Consider the following 14770-nt stretch of genomic DNA (forward strand, 5'->3'; position numbering starts at 1 on the left):
GTTTTTGTAGTGTATAGATGACTGACCCTTCCATTACGCATAGCAGAACAAGTGTATGAGGTAGCAGGTGCTGGTTTTCTGAACTTCCTTCCTTCCTTCTTTTCCCTACCTACCTAAACAAGAAGACTTGAGATCGTCCACAAATGTGATATACGATTGCTGCACTTGAGGAGACAACACGACAGCTGTCTCTGGTGGGTTTAGAATTCCTGAAATTTCTGCAGTTATTATCTGAGCATTTCTTTTACAATATTAGCATAGGTTAATACAGCAATTCTGAGTCAAATTTCTTACCAAAGCTATGTTGTTGTTGTTAGTTGCGAAGTCGTGTCTGACCCATCGCGACCCTATGGACAACGTTCCTCCAGGCCTTCCTGTCGTTTTTCCTTTTGGTACTGCCCATGGGGTTTTCATGGCAAAGATACTGGAGTGGTTTGCCATTTCCTTCTCCAGTGGATCACGTTTTGTCAGAACTCTCTGCTATGACCTTTCCGTCTTGGGTGGCCCTGCACGGCATAGCTCATTGCTTCATTGAATTACGCAAGCCCCTTCGCCACGACAAGGCAGTAATCCATGAGCTATACAGGTAGTTATAGACCTAGAACAGTTTTACCGACCGTTTGAAGTTACAATGGCACTGAAAAAAAGTGACTATGACCATTTTTCACACTTAGGATCATTGCAGCATCCCCGTGGTCACGTGATCAAAATTTGGATGCTTGGCAACTGGCATATATTTATGATGGTTGCAGTGTTCCAGGTTCAAGTGGTCACCTTTTGCGACCTTCCGATAAGCAAGGTCAAGGGGGAAGCCAGATTCACTTAACAAATGTGTCACTAATTTAACAACTGCCATGATTCACTTAAACAACTGTGGCAAAAACGGTCATAAAATGGGGCAAAACTCATTTAACAACTATCTCACTTAGCAACAGAAATTTTGGGCTCAATTGTGGCCGTATGTCGAGGACTACCTGTGTCTTTGGCTTCCATTATTAATATTATAGATTTAATAAAACATCCATTCCTATTTGAAGGACAAATTTCGATGGTATAGTTTTTATTTTAATATTAAGAACATAAGAAATTTCTCTTTTCCATCTAGGAAATGGAAGAGTCCAAGGAATATGTCCCGGCATTATTTATGTCTCCAAGAGGTTCAGTCAAAGTCCACTTGTCTGCTTTGCTTCAAAGAAGATCGTGCTTTTTTTTGTCGGAGGCGTTCTCTGTTCATCTTCTCCACCCTAAACCCAAACAGATGTAGAATATGACATTTAAGTGGTTGCAAATTAGATCTGGATTCTTACCCTTCTTTTCCCAGAAACATTTAGCAGAGTACTTTATAGTCCTTTTGCTGCAACTGTCTGCCTGGGTAGGGGATGCCCTGTTTGTTAACCGATGGGAATAAGGTATAGAAATCCCACAGCCTGTACTGGCCAATCACAGAAACATACAAGGATGGTAAAAGAGAACTAAAATCTATATGTCTACATTCCTTCAAGAAGCAGGAACTTTAGAGGCATATGATAAGGGAAAATTTACCTCTCCCTTGCAAGTTACAAATATAACACAAATTCTAGGTTGCTTCTCTCCTTGACTAGTTTCCATCCATTGCTTCTTGTTCTGCCTTCAGGCGCTTTGAAGAATAGCTTGACTCCCTCTTCTTTGTGGCAGCCCCTGAGATATTGGAACAATGCTCTCACGTCACCCCTCGTCCTTCTCTTCGTTAAACTACACATACGCAATTCCAGCAGCCGTTCTTTATATGTTTTAGCCTCCAGTCCCCTAATCATCTTTGTTGCTCTTCTCTGTACTCTTTCTAGAGTCTCAACATCTTTTTTACATCGTGGTGACCAAAACTGGATGCAGTATTCCAAGTGTGGCCTTACCAAGGCATTGTAAAGTGGTATTAATACTTCACGTGATCTTGATTCTAGTGTTTTTTGTGTTGATCCATGATGTGCCATTCAAAATTAACAAACAAATGCTACCTGTGCTTCTCTAATTGAAATTAAGTCAGTGAAGAACTAGAATATCTTATTATGATGTATTAAACCAGGGGTGTCAAACTCGCGACGTGACGTGTCGCGACGTATAGCGACTTTTCCCCCCCATTGTCAGCAATAGGGTGGGCGTGGTTTCGGCATGGTGTATCCGGCCCATGGGCCAGCAGTTTGACACCCCTGTATTAAACTGTAGGTACTCTGTAACACCACAGGTCTTTCCTTAAACTGCCAAATGTGATAATTATGCTGAATAATGGGAGAGAAGAAGCTCTTGTTTTAATTGCAAATGGCTCCATCTCAACCTAAGAGAGCATCAACTGAGAATTCTGGTGTACCATCTTCTTACGTTTCAAATGAATTCTAATTCAGTGCTCTGTTACTTTTGTCTCAGATTTACCTTTTTCTGATCATCTCAGCAGTTTCTTCAGATACAACATGAGGTTTCACAGTGGATTCTGCAATCATGGTCCTGATCTTTTGTAAGCAGTCTGCCAAATTCCTCATCTGATAGCGACTCACTTCAGAGGTGATTATTAGCTCTCCCAATTTATTGATCTTATGTTTTTGCTGAGAAATAAAACATTTTATTATTTTATTTTTCATGTTTCTAAACCACCCAACTTTCTCAAAAATAAAATTTATTTATATACCGTAATTTCCTATCCTCTGGAAAATAAAACAGGTTTCTATTATCAAAATACAATTTTTAAAAGCACCACATAAACTGTAGTGGTTTAAATTACATAATGTTACACAATAATAAAACTTTTATGTTTCCACTAAGCCAAAATCAAACGAGTCATATTAAAAGTTAAGGTAAAATGTGAAACCTGCCACTCCCTATATTTGTGAACAAATTATGTTTTTGTCTTAGCAACAAATAATTCATCTTGTTTGAAAACTTGGGATTAGACCTTATTTAGAAATATTTTGGCCCCAATTTTTATTTGAAACCATTCAAAGCAGTTCTTTGACACTGGGACCTGTCTGCTAAATTATAGGAGGCCACTTATTCTTTGAAATAAAGTAATACAGTTTTGCACACAACCTCATATTCTTACATAATCCTGAGTTTTTGAACTAAAGAGAGAAGTAAAATGTTTCTACTAAACAATCATACAAAGAATATAATTAACAGAACTCTCAGCCACTGACCTAGTAAATGCCTCCTTTTTTCAGTGGTCCCTAATATCATGTCTTTTACCAGGCATTTACTGTGTTATCTGTCACAGTGCTTGTAAAAAAATAAGAATTTAAATGTCATAATGGGATAAAGAAATTTTTAAGATCCATCTTCCGGTGTTATATGTTTATGGATTTATATTTCACTACACAACCTAAATGGATTCCTCTGGATGGTCCTTTTTTGTGTGTAGGAAATTGGTAAACATAGTGTATGCTACTTAATAAACTATCTCAAAAAGGGAAAATAATTTTTGAGAATTACCAGCACTGCCATTTTTTGTCGCACTTCTTCCGTGATCCAGTCTGCTGATGCCAAATGGAATCTGACTTCCGCTTTCGAATTCACTGGGTGTCATAAGAAGAAATAAATAACCACTCTGCAGGATAAAGAGTTATGCAACTTGGAAAGGCCTACCTTTCCCTTCCAATTTATTGATAAGTGTGCTGCTCATGAATACCTGATCTTATTTATTTGTCAAATGTCAAGGCTGCCCAACTCCAAAACACATACCTTAATTTTATTGTAGGAAGTCTCATTAATGTCAATGGGATTTGTTCCCAAGCAATATATGTATACGTAGTCAGACTTGTCTCTGCTTTGTCTTGTTTATTACCTTTATTAACATTCTGGCCTCCTGGGCCACTGCTCCGTGAATAGGATACAGACAAACGATCTGGAAATCCAAAAAAAAAATGAAAGCATGAAAAAGAAGGATTAAAAAGATATCCATTTATGCTCTCAATATATTTAAAAGACAACAAGTTAACCTATATTGACATCTGGAGAACTTTATTAAGAATAAATGGTCTCTTAAAGTATAATATTGCCCATTTTTAGGAACATTTTGGTGATTAGAAATAATTCTCTTGCTGAAGTTATTATTGTTACTGTTTTTTCCCAAGTAATTTTATTAAGAATTTTTAAAAGAAAGATTAAAAACTAACGGAAACTAATATAGATTAAATAATAGAAATAGGGAAAAAAGGAAGGAAGAATCCAAGTGTAAGAAAGTCCAAAGTAAGAAAATCCATAAGGGGTTTCCAGTCAGCAATAATCAAAGAAATCAATTTAGCCATTTCAGCAAATTCCATCATCATCACCATCAACACCATCATCATTATCAGCAGCAGCATCCATTCCTCTATTGTGGGTACAGTCACATTTTCACATCTTTATGCATATAAGATTGACACTTCTGTACAATGTTCCATCCCTTCAGTATATGCTAATATGCATTTAATAAAAAACAAATCCATTACTTTCAATGGCATTTATTTGGGACCAAATTTTATGTATAAAGCAGATAAAATAGATAAAATGCATAAGGAAATCTCTTTGGAAAAATCAAAGCATTTTGTTTATGTTCTGGACTCACCCATAGGAATCTCTGGAATTGTCTGGCTTGCTGAATCCTGTAACACAGAGATGCAATACAGTTGAATACTACAAATTATTCCTCTTGCAAACACTTTGTAATAAATTTATCCTATTAAAAGGGAAGTAATAAAAATAATCAATTTTTAAATAAGAACTTATGCAAAGTCTGTTTTCACTACAAACAAGCACCAGAGTTCTAAGCCACCTGTATTATTTTTTTCCTATTTTTTATTTACTTTATTTATTTCTCCCTTTCACTAAATTTCAGAGTAATGTATTCATGATCAGATTATATTCTATGTTAACTGCTACCAATCCGGTACTTTCAAATACGTTGGACTGTAAATAATGTAAGAGCCAATGGAGTAGATTTTTAAAGGTATTAGATCAGGATCATGAAGACCCAAATTCAGTTGTACTATGAGCCACTTACGCTCAATCTACTTTACAAAGATATTGTTGTAAAAATAAAACTGGAAGAAGTTAATATTGCTATCTTATGCTATCTGCATAGCCCATGGTTAATATTGTACAACAGTTGTACAGAAGAAGAAGTTATGGCTTTTTAGCAAATAAACAGCAATATAAATACTTTTTTTTATCTCTAGCAAAGGTCAGTCTATTTGAGGTACTCCCTCAAACTCTTTCCAGCACAAATCCATTACCATTACCAGTTGCAAAAGCATTTGTATTCATTTATTTTAAAAGTGCATGAGGGCATACTACATTTGCAGAAACTCACTACCAAGAACTAAAAGAAAGGGCTATTTATTACATTACTTCTAAACTGTGTGGTACAGTCCCTTCAGATTTACTCAGTTCTTGGATCTACATTTAAGTTAAAACTGACGTATAACTTTTTAAGTTAAATTACTTTCACTGTTTAATTTTTGTATGTTATCTTATTGTTTTTGTTGCGCATTGCCTTAATAGAAAAATATTGAAACAAATGTAAATATAATATGCTTTGCAAAGTTTCAACAGGGTGAACTAGGTTTGAAATAATTTTACTGCTAATTTTGGAAGAGGGTAAAATGTAAAAATAAAGTACTCTTTAAGTCAAGTTTAATTCCTGATGACTTTATCAGCCTTGCTGTATATAGTGAAGGGGTGTAAAGTAGGTTAGAGTAACATGAGTGAACACCACTATAGAAGTGGATGAGATGCTAGGAGGTAGATATGTCACTACAGCATATGCATGACAACAACATTGCACGTGTATTATTTGAGCATCATTGTGGTTTGCAGCAGATGCTGTTGGACACCTGCATTTTTTCCCGGCAATAATATGAAATGCTTTGCCATCATTCTCTTTTGACTCCACAGTCCAGCCCTAAGATTTCCAATCACCCTTTTGGGCACAAGATGCAATAACTGGTCAGCAAAAGTAATGATTGGTTTATGAAAGCTGATGGAATCTTAGGGAATCTTGTTTTAATTAACTTTTTCCTCCCGACATTAAAAAGTGAGCTGACTACACATATTAGACCCGAGACTTCATGGCTCCTATCCTTCTGTCTCTATGGTCATCTTGTCTCTATAATCTGTGCCCCAACAAACATCTCCCTTCGGAGCTCCGAATCCCAACCTTTGCAGTGTCCGCTTCCTTTTCCTGCAGCTGATACAGTTGGTCCAAACTGTATGCACTTCGGAATTGAGAACCGAAGGCCGGGCGACCAGAAGCTAAACCTCGAAGCGGAATTTTCCTAGATGTCTCCCAGAAGAGTAGCCACTGAACCGGCATTCGTCGCAAGCAGCACAACGCGCTTGCCGCCATCTTGAGATGTGGTGATCACTTTCTGTAACGACTCCGGCTGAAGTTGGCTTCCTGTCACTGGCGTTCCGTGAAAATATTGTTCCGGGGTGGGGAGGTTATGGGGATCAAGGAAAATACGACGAGTTATACTTTTATATTTCAGTATTACTTATTTGCGTATATATATTTAAATATCACACTGTTTTCGCTCAGTACTATAAGATGCTTGGCTCAGTAGAAATGCTTACGAGGGGAACTGCATGTTTGTGCTTTAAGTTCCTAATAATGTTTACGCGTAAGCATACATAATTCCTAGTAAAATAGCAGAAGACTGAGCTGCAAATTACATTAACATAAGAGGCTGAATATAGATCGGATTTCAGATGCCACGGGATTAAGGTTGCAAAAAGATTTACAAGGGAGTAAGTCACACTGAACACAAAAATAAAAAAATACATTAATTAACGAGCCAGGGTAGAGCTTTATTTATTATATATGTGTTTCACAGAGTTGGCTGAAAAGCCATAGCGTCTGTTTGAACGAACTTTGATATCAAATATTTCTATTATGCAAAAATGGAAAATATTTTTAAAAGAAAATTTATCTTAATTCTTTAAAGAATTATTTTAAATTTCCTTTAAAAATAATTTTCTTTTGTGCATGAAATTTCTTATTGATACTTAGTTGTAAAATCAGAACATGAATACATACTTGTACATACGAAAATATTATTTTGATTTTTAGGTATTCAGTAACAAAACAAAAATCAAACTTTTAAAATTTAAGTCAGACCTTTGATATATACTATAAGATTGGCTTTTTGCAAGCCCCTATGTCAGGGGTGTCAAACTCAATTTCATTGAGGGCCGCATCAGCATTGCAGTTGCCCTCAAGGGGCCGGGTGGGTATGGCCAGGGTGGGCGTGGCCTACTGGGTGGGCGTGGCTAGAGTGTGTATGGCCTACTGGCTGGGCGTGGCCAGCTCTACATCGTTTGCATCAAGGGTGCCTATGGGGGCCTGGGCAGGAGTGGGACAGATCTGAGGGTCTCTGGCAGAAGGAGGGTCTCTGGGCCAGGGCCAAGGCAGTGGGGGCCGTTCCCTCACTGTTTCCAGGATGGCTTCACGGGCTGCATGAAACCACTTCACGGGCCGGATCCGGCCCCCGGGCCTTGTGTTTGACATGTCTGCCCTATGTTATTCATAGAACCCTGCTAAACTAATTAAGATAGAATAGTATGTATATCTGTAGCAGTTTGGAAAAAAGGCTTCAGCAGTCACTTATGTCTTTTACACCTCATGACAAGCAAGCATAAGCATACATATACTGGCTGCAAAAATCCTGGGAACTATTGTATGACAGCAAAAGAGCTAAGAGTTTTCTGTAGCTCTTCATTGATATTTTATCAAGATAAGGTGTGCCTAAAGTAGAATTACATAAGACCCATGCCCTGGTGACTATTATTGCTATGCCCTCTATATGGGACTGCACTTGAAGAGAACATGGAAACTCAGAATGAAGTGATGCGAGCAGTTTTGGACATTTTTCATTACATGCATATAATATCACTGCTCTGCAAGCTACACTGGCTTCCAGTGATTTTCTAGGCGCAATCCAAGGTGCTGATTATCACCTGTATAAAGTCCTATGTGGCATAGCACAAGGTTCTTTACAGGACTTCTTGTTTCCCATCATCTCTGCTTGCCCCACCAGATCTAGGAGGGAGGATATGCTCTGGGTCCCTTCCAACAAGCAATCTAATCTATTTGGAGTCAGGAATCATGCCTTCTCTGTGGCAGTACCTGCCTTGTGGACAGTATCACCTGAAGATACAGATAGACCAGATTCAGTTAGTATTTTGTAAGTCATTAAAGACCTGGGCCTGGAAGTTTAGGAGAGCTTTTTTTTTCTTATAAGCTGACATTTTTGTGGCATTCAATATTATAGTTTGGATTGTTTAAATTATTGGTTTTTACCTTTGCATGCTACCAAAAGTCATTGTTATAAGCTGTATGGCCATATAAAATGTATTGATCCATAAATCAATTAAAATACTTTTGAAGTAATGTAGCTGTTATATAAATGATTTTTGTTGCTGTTAAATTACATTTTCATGTATCCAGTAATTTTGGAGCGTTAGAAACTCTGGAAGTTTGGGAGCATATGGTGAAGCGTTGACAAGAAGGCAGACACTGGAGACTTTTTTTTATTTTAATTCCATTTATATCCCGCCCTTCTCCGAAGACTCAGGGCGGCTTACAAGCTTACAAGACTTGCCTATTAATTAAAAACATTGCCATAATGAGTTTGGTTGGTCATATAACACCCATTTCTCTGAAAGTGGACACCCAGAATGCTCTTATCACCTCAGTGGCATCTTTGTGGGATTTAAAGGCAAATAAATAAATGTAGTGCTAGAGGCTATGCTTTGGTATACAGGTTATCAGGGTCCCCCCCCCTTTTTTCTTTTTTGCTAAAAGAATCTTTAAAAGAAATGAGGTGAGAAGGGATTCTGTAGGACATCAAAGAAATTAATTAAAGGCACTGATACTAAACTTACTATTTTGCCCACTCTTGACATAATATTATACCAGTGATTTTCAGTAAAAGGAAATCTATTCCAATGTATTAATGAAAGAATTCTTTGAAGTCAGTATCATAAGACTGAATAAGGTAGAAGCTAGCCAGATTTTTGCAATCATGTATTAAGAGTATGATTTCACACGATGTTCAGGCTAAATAAAGGTATGGTAGAAGTCTAGAATTAGGTCTCATTGAATTCATAGTTTCCTGGCAAGTACACTAAAACAGGGCTTTTCAACCAGTGGTACAGGTTGTTGTTAGCTGCGAAGTCGTGTCCGACCCATCGCGACCCTATGGACAACGTTCCTCCAGGCCTTCCTGTCCTCTACCATCTTCTGGAGTCCATTTAAGCTCATGCCTACTGCTTCAGTGACTCCATCCAGCCACCTCATTCTCTGTCGTCCCCTTCTTCTATTGCCCTCGATCTTTCCCAGCACTAGGCTCTTCTCCAGTGAGTCCTTCCTTCTCATTAGGTGGCCAAAGTATTTGAGTTTTAGCTTCAGGATCTGGCCTTCTAAAGAGCAGTCAGGATTGATCTCCTCTAGGACTGACCGGTTTGATCGCCTTGCAGTCCAAGGGACTCGCAGGAGTCTTCTCCAGCACCAGAGTTCAAAGGCCTCAATTCTTTGGCGCTCAGCCTTTCTTATGGTCCAACTTTCACTGCCATACATTGCAACTGGGAAGACCATAGCCTTGACTATACGCACTTTACGCACTTTTGTTGACGGTGGTACAGGTACCACCTGTGATACATTAGCACCTGGCAGGTGATATACAACCATCCTAGAAAAGTGGTAGTGGGGGAAGGGAATGAGGTGAACCGGTGGCAGCAGCGCACAAGCCTGAGCGAGAGATGTTTGGAGCTGCAGGGCTGTCAGGGCTCAGCGGAAGCGCCAGGATCAGTGCTTCTTCGGGGCTGTCGGCTCAGTGGAAGCGCCAGGATCAGCGCCAGGCTCCAGCTTCTGAGCCAAGAAGAAGCGCCGATCAGCTGGAATGTTGCAGCATCCCCAGGGTCTTGTGACTTATATTCAGATGCTTGGCAACTGATTCATATTAATGACGGTCACAGAGTTCCAGGGTCATGTGAAGTGACCAAAACCTGCTGCAACCACCCAGGAGATGGGGGAAATAAAAACCAAACACCCCACCCCACCCCACTCCCGCTGCCAATCCTCAACAGAAATGCTCACAATGAAAACCTCGGACAGGAGGAAGAGCGCCGGTGGGTGGGCAGGCAGGTGGCTTGGGGGGCACTTTTTTCAGTGCCATTGAACAGTCGAACAGTCACTAAGCGAACTGTTGTAAGTCGAGGAGTACCTGTACATCACTTTTTTCCTTTTTTTTGTCAAGTTTTTGACACCTTGCTAGGCGACTGGTGGTACTCGGATGTTGCCATATCCTAAAAGTGGTACAATGGGTGAAAAGGTTGAAAAGCCCTGCACTAAAATACTGATGATTTATCATTCTTTTATATATTTCCTTTTGAATAGAGAGTTCCTAGAGTGCAAACATCAGAAATGATATACATATTTTAACATGTGTAACAGAAGACTGCGTTCAGCCAAAAAGCTTAATGATCTATGTCATATTTTTCCAGTCCTACTTTACAGGAATATTAAGCAGAATATGCCTATGATATAGCCTAGCTCCCTTATCTAATATCTAATGCAGCTTATGTTTTCACTGCATCATATACTTTATTTATCAGGGATATATATATATAGGACACTGAGGCTTTAAATAGGGCAAAGAGGGAAAGGATTTCTGTTATGTCCTGTAGCATATTTCTCCCTCCCCATTCTGTTGAACTTGTAATTTTAACTTAGCAGTATATGGTTCTAGTAGCTATATTATTAGCAATAGTGGCCTTTGGCTCCTAGAACAAAATAAATAACAGATTTTTAAAGATAGTACTATGAGGCAGGAATTATGCTCTTGAGGACAAAAATAATTGTTACTTAGGCAGAAAATACAGAACATGTATGCTAAGGATTTTGGCAGCAACGTTGTGAAAAGTGACACACTGCAAAAACTACTTTTGAAGTACATTTTGAATAGTCAATATTTCAGATCCCAATCAAATTAAAGTGCTGGGTTGTTGTTTTTTTGCTGCTCTTACAGATTGCCCTACAGTTGGGAACTTGGATCTTTACTTACATGTAAATCTGTTATTTATAATTCTTGTTATTGGTCTGGTTTAATAGCAAGTAGTTTGGAATGATCAAATGCTTAGTCTTTCATGGTATAGGACCTGCTTATTTGAGGTATCACTTGTCTCCAATTGTTTTTGCCCATCCAGTGTATGGGCAGGGTGGATACACTCCATGTTCCATCAATGAAGTATTTCCATTATATGGGATCAAGGAAGTGTGCTTTCTATCATAGCCCTTGCCCTCTGGGAACAGGATGCGCGGGATGCCGATTCCTTGGTTTCTGGAAGTCTCTTTTAAGACCTGGCTCTGGTCCCAGTCATAAGGGTAAGGTCGCTATGGAGCCTATTGCCCTTTTTTTCTTAAATATTGGGAATATTTTTTAATCCAGGCATTGGTATTGTTTCTAATGTATATACAGCTCGATTGCTTCATTTAGTGATCATTTGTTGTTACCATGTGATGAAAAGCAATTTTGTGACTAATCTTCACATTTATGACCTTTGTAAACAAAGGAAAGCTGACGTAATGTCATAAGCAGTCAGTTTCATTTAGTGATTGCTTTACTTAATGGCCAAGTAGCTGTCCCATTGTGTAGCTAAACAAGGAGTAGCTGTAGTGGATTTATTATATGCCACCCAGAATCATGCTGGAGTTGGGTGGCCCTGAGAAATCTAGTAAAATAAACTAATACATTAGAATTGGACAGGGTATCTTGTGGATTCCAATGTAGGAAGTCATGGATGTCATGAATTATATATGTGGGAAGGATTGTCTGCCTGAACAGACTAAAAGCACCTGCCCTCCTTCCTCCCACCTTCTTGGCCCTCCCCAGTTGTCAAGACAACCCAGTTGTCAATCAAACAGCAGCTGCTGAACACAAGAGGAGAGACAAGATGGTTGCCTGAGAGTTCTGCCATCACAGGCCTTGGGAAGAAAAGTTTGCACCAACACAGCCAAAGCATGCAAGTCAAATAAAGAGACAAACTAAAAGACAGACAGGCCCGATTAGAAGAGGCAACCAAGAAAGGAACAGCTAAAAAAACTGTGGGAAGAGATAGATCTTTTTTCCTTCCCTCAAAACTGGTATGAGGTAAAAGTTCTTCTAGCCATTTCCCTCAGAGGGAGTAAAGATTCAAGACAGAAGAACTAAGAGGTCCAGCCAAAAAAAAAACAACAAAAAAAAACCAAGTAGAAAAGATGAAGAAAAAGTCAGAAATACACAACAAAAAATAGAAAACAAACTAAAAAAAGACTGAACTCTGCAGAAAGCATATAACTATAGAATGACAACAGAGATATATAGGGATTAAGATAATAAAAATATAAAAATAAAAAATAAAGAAATACTAGAAATACAAAAAAAGAAAGCTATAAAATATAGTGAACATAGAACCTTATTTTATTAAATTATTTCTGAACTACCAGGAGTTGAAGGCATTTATAACTTTTTATATATAAAATTTCCTTTTCTAAAATAAGTGTCTTAACTGAAGGAAATACAAAAACAAAAAAACAACCACCTATCCAAATTTCCTCTCTGTGTTAGTGTGTGTCCCTTATTCAGTAGTTTCATTTAATGCCGATATTGCTTTTGGTCAAAAATGTTATATTTTGCTGATCTGACATTATAGTGTAACTGTTTCTTTGTTAAACTCTGTATTTTGTTTCTTATGTGAATAATTATGGAGCCAGTTTTAAATAATCAGAAAAGATATTTGCAAAGAGATTAAAAATACGTAGTAATTCAAACCACTGGAGCATTCAGAGTCTACAATATAAGATTATGCTTTCTCTTTATTCTGTTGCTGGAGGAAATATCTATTATAAAAACAGCAACAGTGCTGTTTCCTGGTTTGTTCCCCACCACTTTATTTTATGCCTAAAACGTGTGTGTGTGTGTGTGTGTGTGTGTGTGTGTGTATAAGGAAAATTCAGCATTCATAGTACTGGTATTTCTTTTTTATTTAAGAACAGAATAAAGCATTTTTAAATATATTAATTTTAAGTATGCTACACAAACAAGACGCTGGTTTATACATTAACAGTTTTCAAAACCAAGATTGCAATGGCCCTTTCCCACCCGAAATACTGATGCAACAAACAGATTATTTTTAGAACAAATATAAATTCAAAGTCCTTTAGTAAAAAGGTAGTAACAGAAAATTAAAATGCCACAGCTATGATGGCGACAGATAAAAGTAAATGTTATGAGAACCAACTTCCTTTGTTATTTTCACAATTACTGATTTTTTACTGTAAGGCATGAAGGTTTATATATGGTTACCAAAGTGGTAGCCACAATCATGGGTATGGCTCGTTTAGACCACATCCAGGGTACAGAAGAGATTTGAACATTTAATAGAAGAACCAATTCAAAGAATAGCCCTGGATAGGCTAACTTAAAAGTACTTCCACGTATTTCAAAAGTGACTTCATTTGGCTAAGCACAAGGACTCAAAAGTTTTTCATGGCAAGAATATAGGAAATGAAATGTCAATCTGGTGACACAAGAATGAAGATGCTCACTCTCTTTGACTTCACAGTTGACTTCCCACACAACTACGTTCTTAAAACTTTTATTTACTGTTTTCATGAAATTGGATATAAAAACTTGACAGATCTACCATGATGAAATGCAGTGTATGACAAGAGGCACAAATAATTAGAAAAATCTGTAAGCCTCCATTTCCTTGATGAAACTTGGCAATATTGACCACTAAATAATATTGTCTGAGGATCATGGTATGAAAAATCACACAACAGTGTTTAAAGATGAAAGAACAAGAAGGTAATATGCTGAACATAATAATAACGGCACATTAAAATATTTTATGTTATCATAATTCCAAAGAAACGACGACGACTTTGGATTTTATTCAGATATATATCCAAAAGGACCCACAACATTTTTTCAAGTATTGTACTGCTTGCTAAGTCAATAATCTTATGTATGTGTACCCTAAACACTATTGAAATGTAATACTGGTAAGCATCATGTGCAGGAAATCCTATCATTTATTATGGTGTATCTAAAACAGCCCAATATTTAATTTCAATGAAATGGATAGTGATGATTCCTGAGACTGGAGAGAGAAAGCTTTGTGTATAAATATGTGATGCATAAATCACCCCTATTCAGGTTTTGCAAGGCATGCAAATTATCTTAGGAGCAGGCTTCAAAAACCAACACTAACTAAAGATGGAGCTCTCTCCCCAAGTCAGTAATAGCACTTATTTGTTTGACTTCTGGAAAATCCCAGAATGACAACTTACTGAAATAAATACTGGAGGAAATATACGTCCTATGTTTACTTGGTTAGATGTTAGATGATCAGAACAATTAGGTATGTCTGATGAAGACATTAATCGCTGACTTTTCTCTTCAAGTTTTTCCAGTTGCAATGAACTTGCATTGTAAATATTGAAAAATCTGACCAATAAAATAATGGCTTAAACAGGAAGAACACATTCCCCTTCAGAAAAGGGAGAAGTCCATTTAAAAGTCTCACTGATGATGGGTCTGATTCCATGCGTTCTTTATGGAAAGAAACAAAATGGAACTACAGTATAGAGGAAAGGTTGCATTTCATGAGTTGCTTTTGGAAATTATTTTTTTAAAAAATTATATTTTGGGACACTCCATGTCAGTCAGAAATCTAATCTTGATCCTATGTTCCATGCAGAAAAGTGAACAGTGGCTGTGGCAACAAA

At 37.6% G+C, this 14770-nt stretch overlaps 1 protein-coding gene across 1 annotated transcript; it reads right to left on the bottom strand.

Annotated features, from left to right (window-relative positions):
* Positions 1 to 1037: 1037 nt before the first annotated feature.
* MRPL58 (mitochondrial ribosomal protein L58) lies at positions 1038 to 6352 on the bottom strand. The gene is made up of 6 exons (XM_083352391.1): positions 6158 to 6352; positions 4568 to 4604; positions 3806 to 3865; positions 3454 to 3536; positions 2404 to 2573; positions 1038 to 1244 (listed from the first exon to the last, which is right to left on the bottom strand). The coding sequence occupies exons 1-6, from the start codon at positions 6344 to 6346 to the stop codon at positions 1160 to 1162; spliced, it is 624 nt and encodes a 207-aa protein (XP_083208517.1). The 5' UTR covers positions 6347 to 6352; the 3' UTR covers positions 1038 to 1159.
* Between the last annotated feature and the right edge of the window lie 8418 nt (positions 6353 to 14770).

The sequence above is a fragment of the Vipera ursinii genome, assembly GCF_947247035.1.
Source record: "Vipera ursinii genome assembly, chromosome: 2".
In the NCBI taxonomy this organism is placed as follows: Eukaryota; Metazoa; Chordata; class Lepidosauria; order Squamata; family Viperidae; genus Vipera; species Vipera ursinii.

Excerpts from the sequence above, each read along its gene's own strand:
- MRPL58 (XM_083352391.1), bottom strand. The coding sequence starts at position 6,346 with ATGGCGGCAAGCGCGTTGTGCTGCTTGCGACGAATGCCGGTTCAGTGG. Across the intron at positions 3,537-3,805 it reads AGGCCAGAATGTTAATAAAG|TGAATTCGAAAGCGGAAGTC; the intron begins GTAATAAACAAG and ends TATGACACCCAG. Across the intron at positions 1,245-2,403 it reads GCTGAGATGATCAGAAAAAG|GGTGGAGAAGATGAACAGAG; the intron begins GTAAATCTGAGA and ends GTTTGGGTTTAG.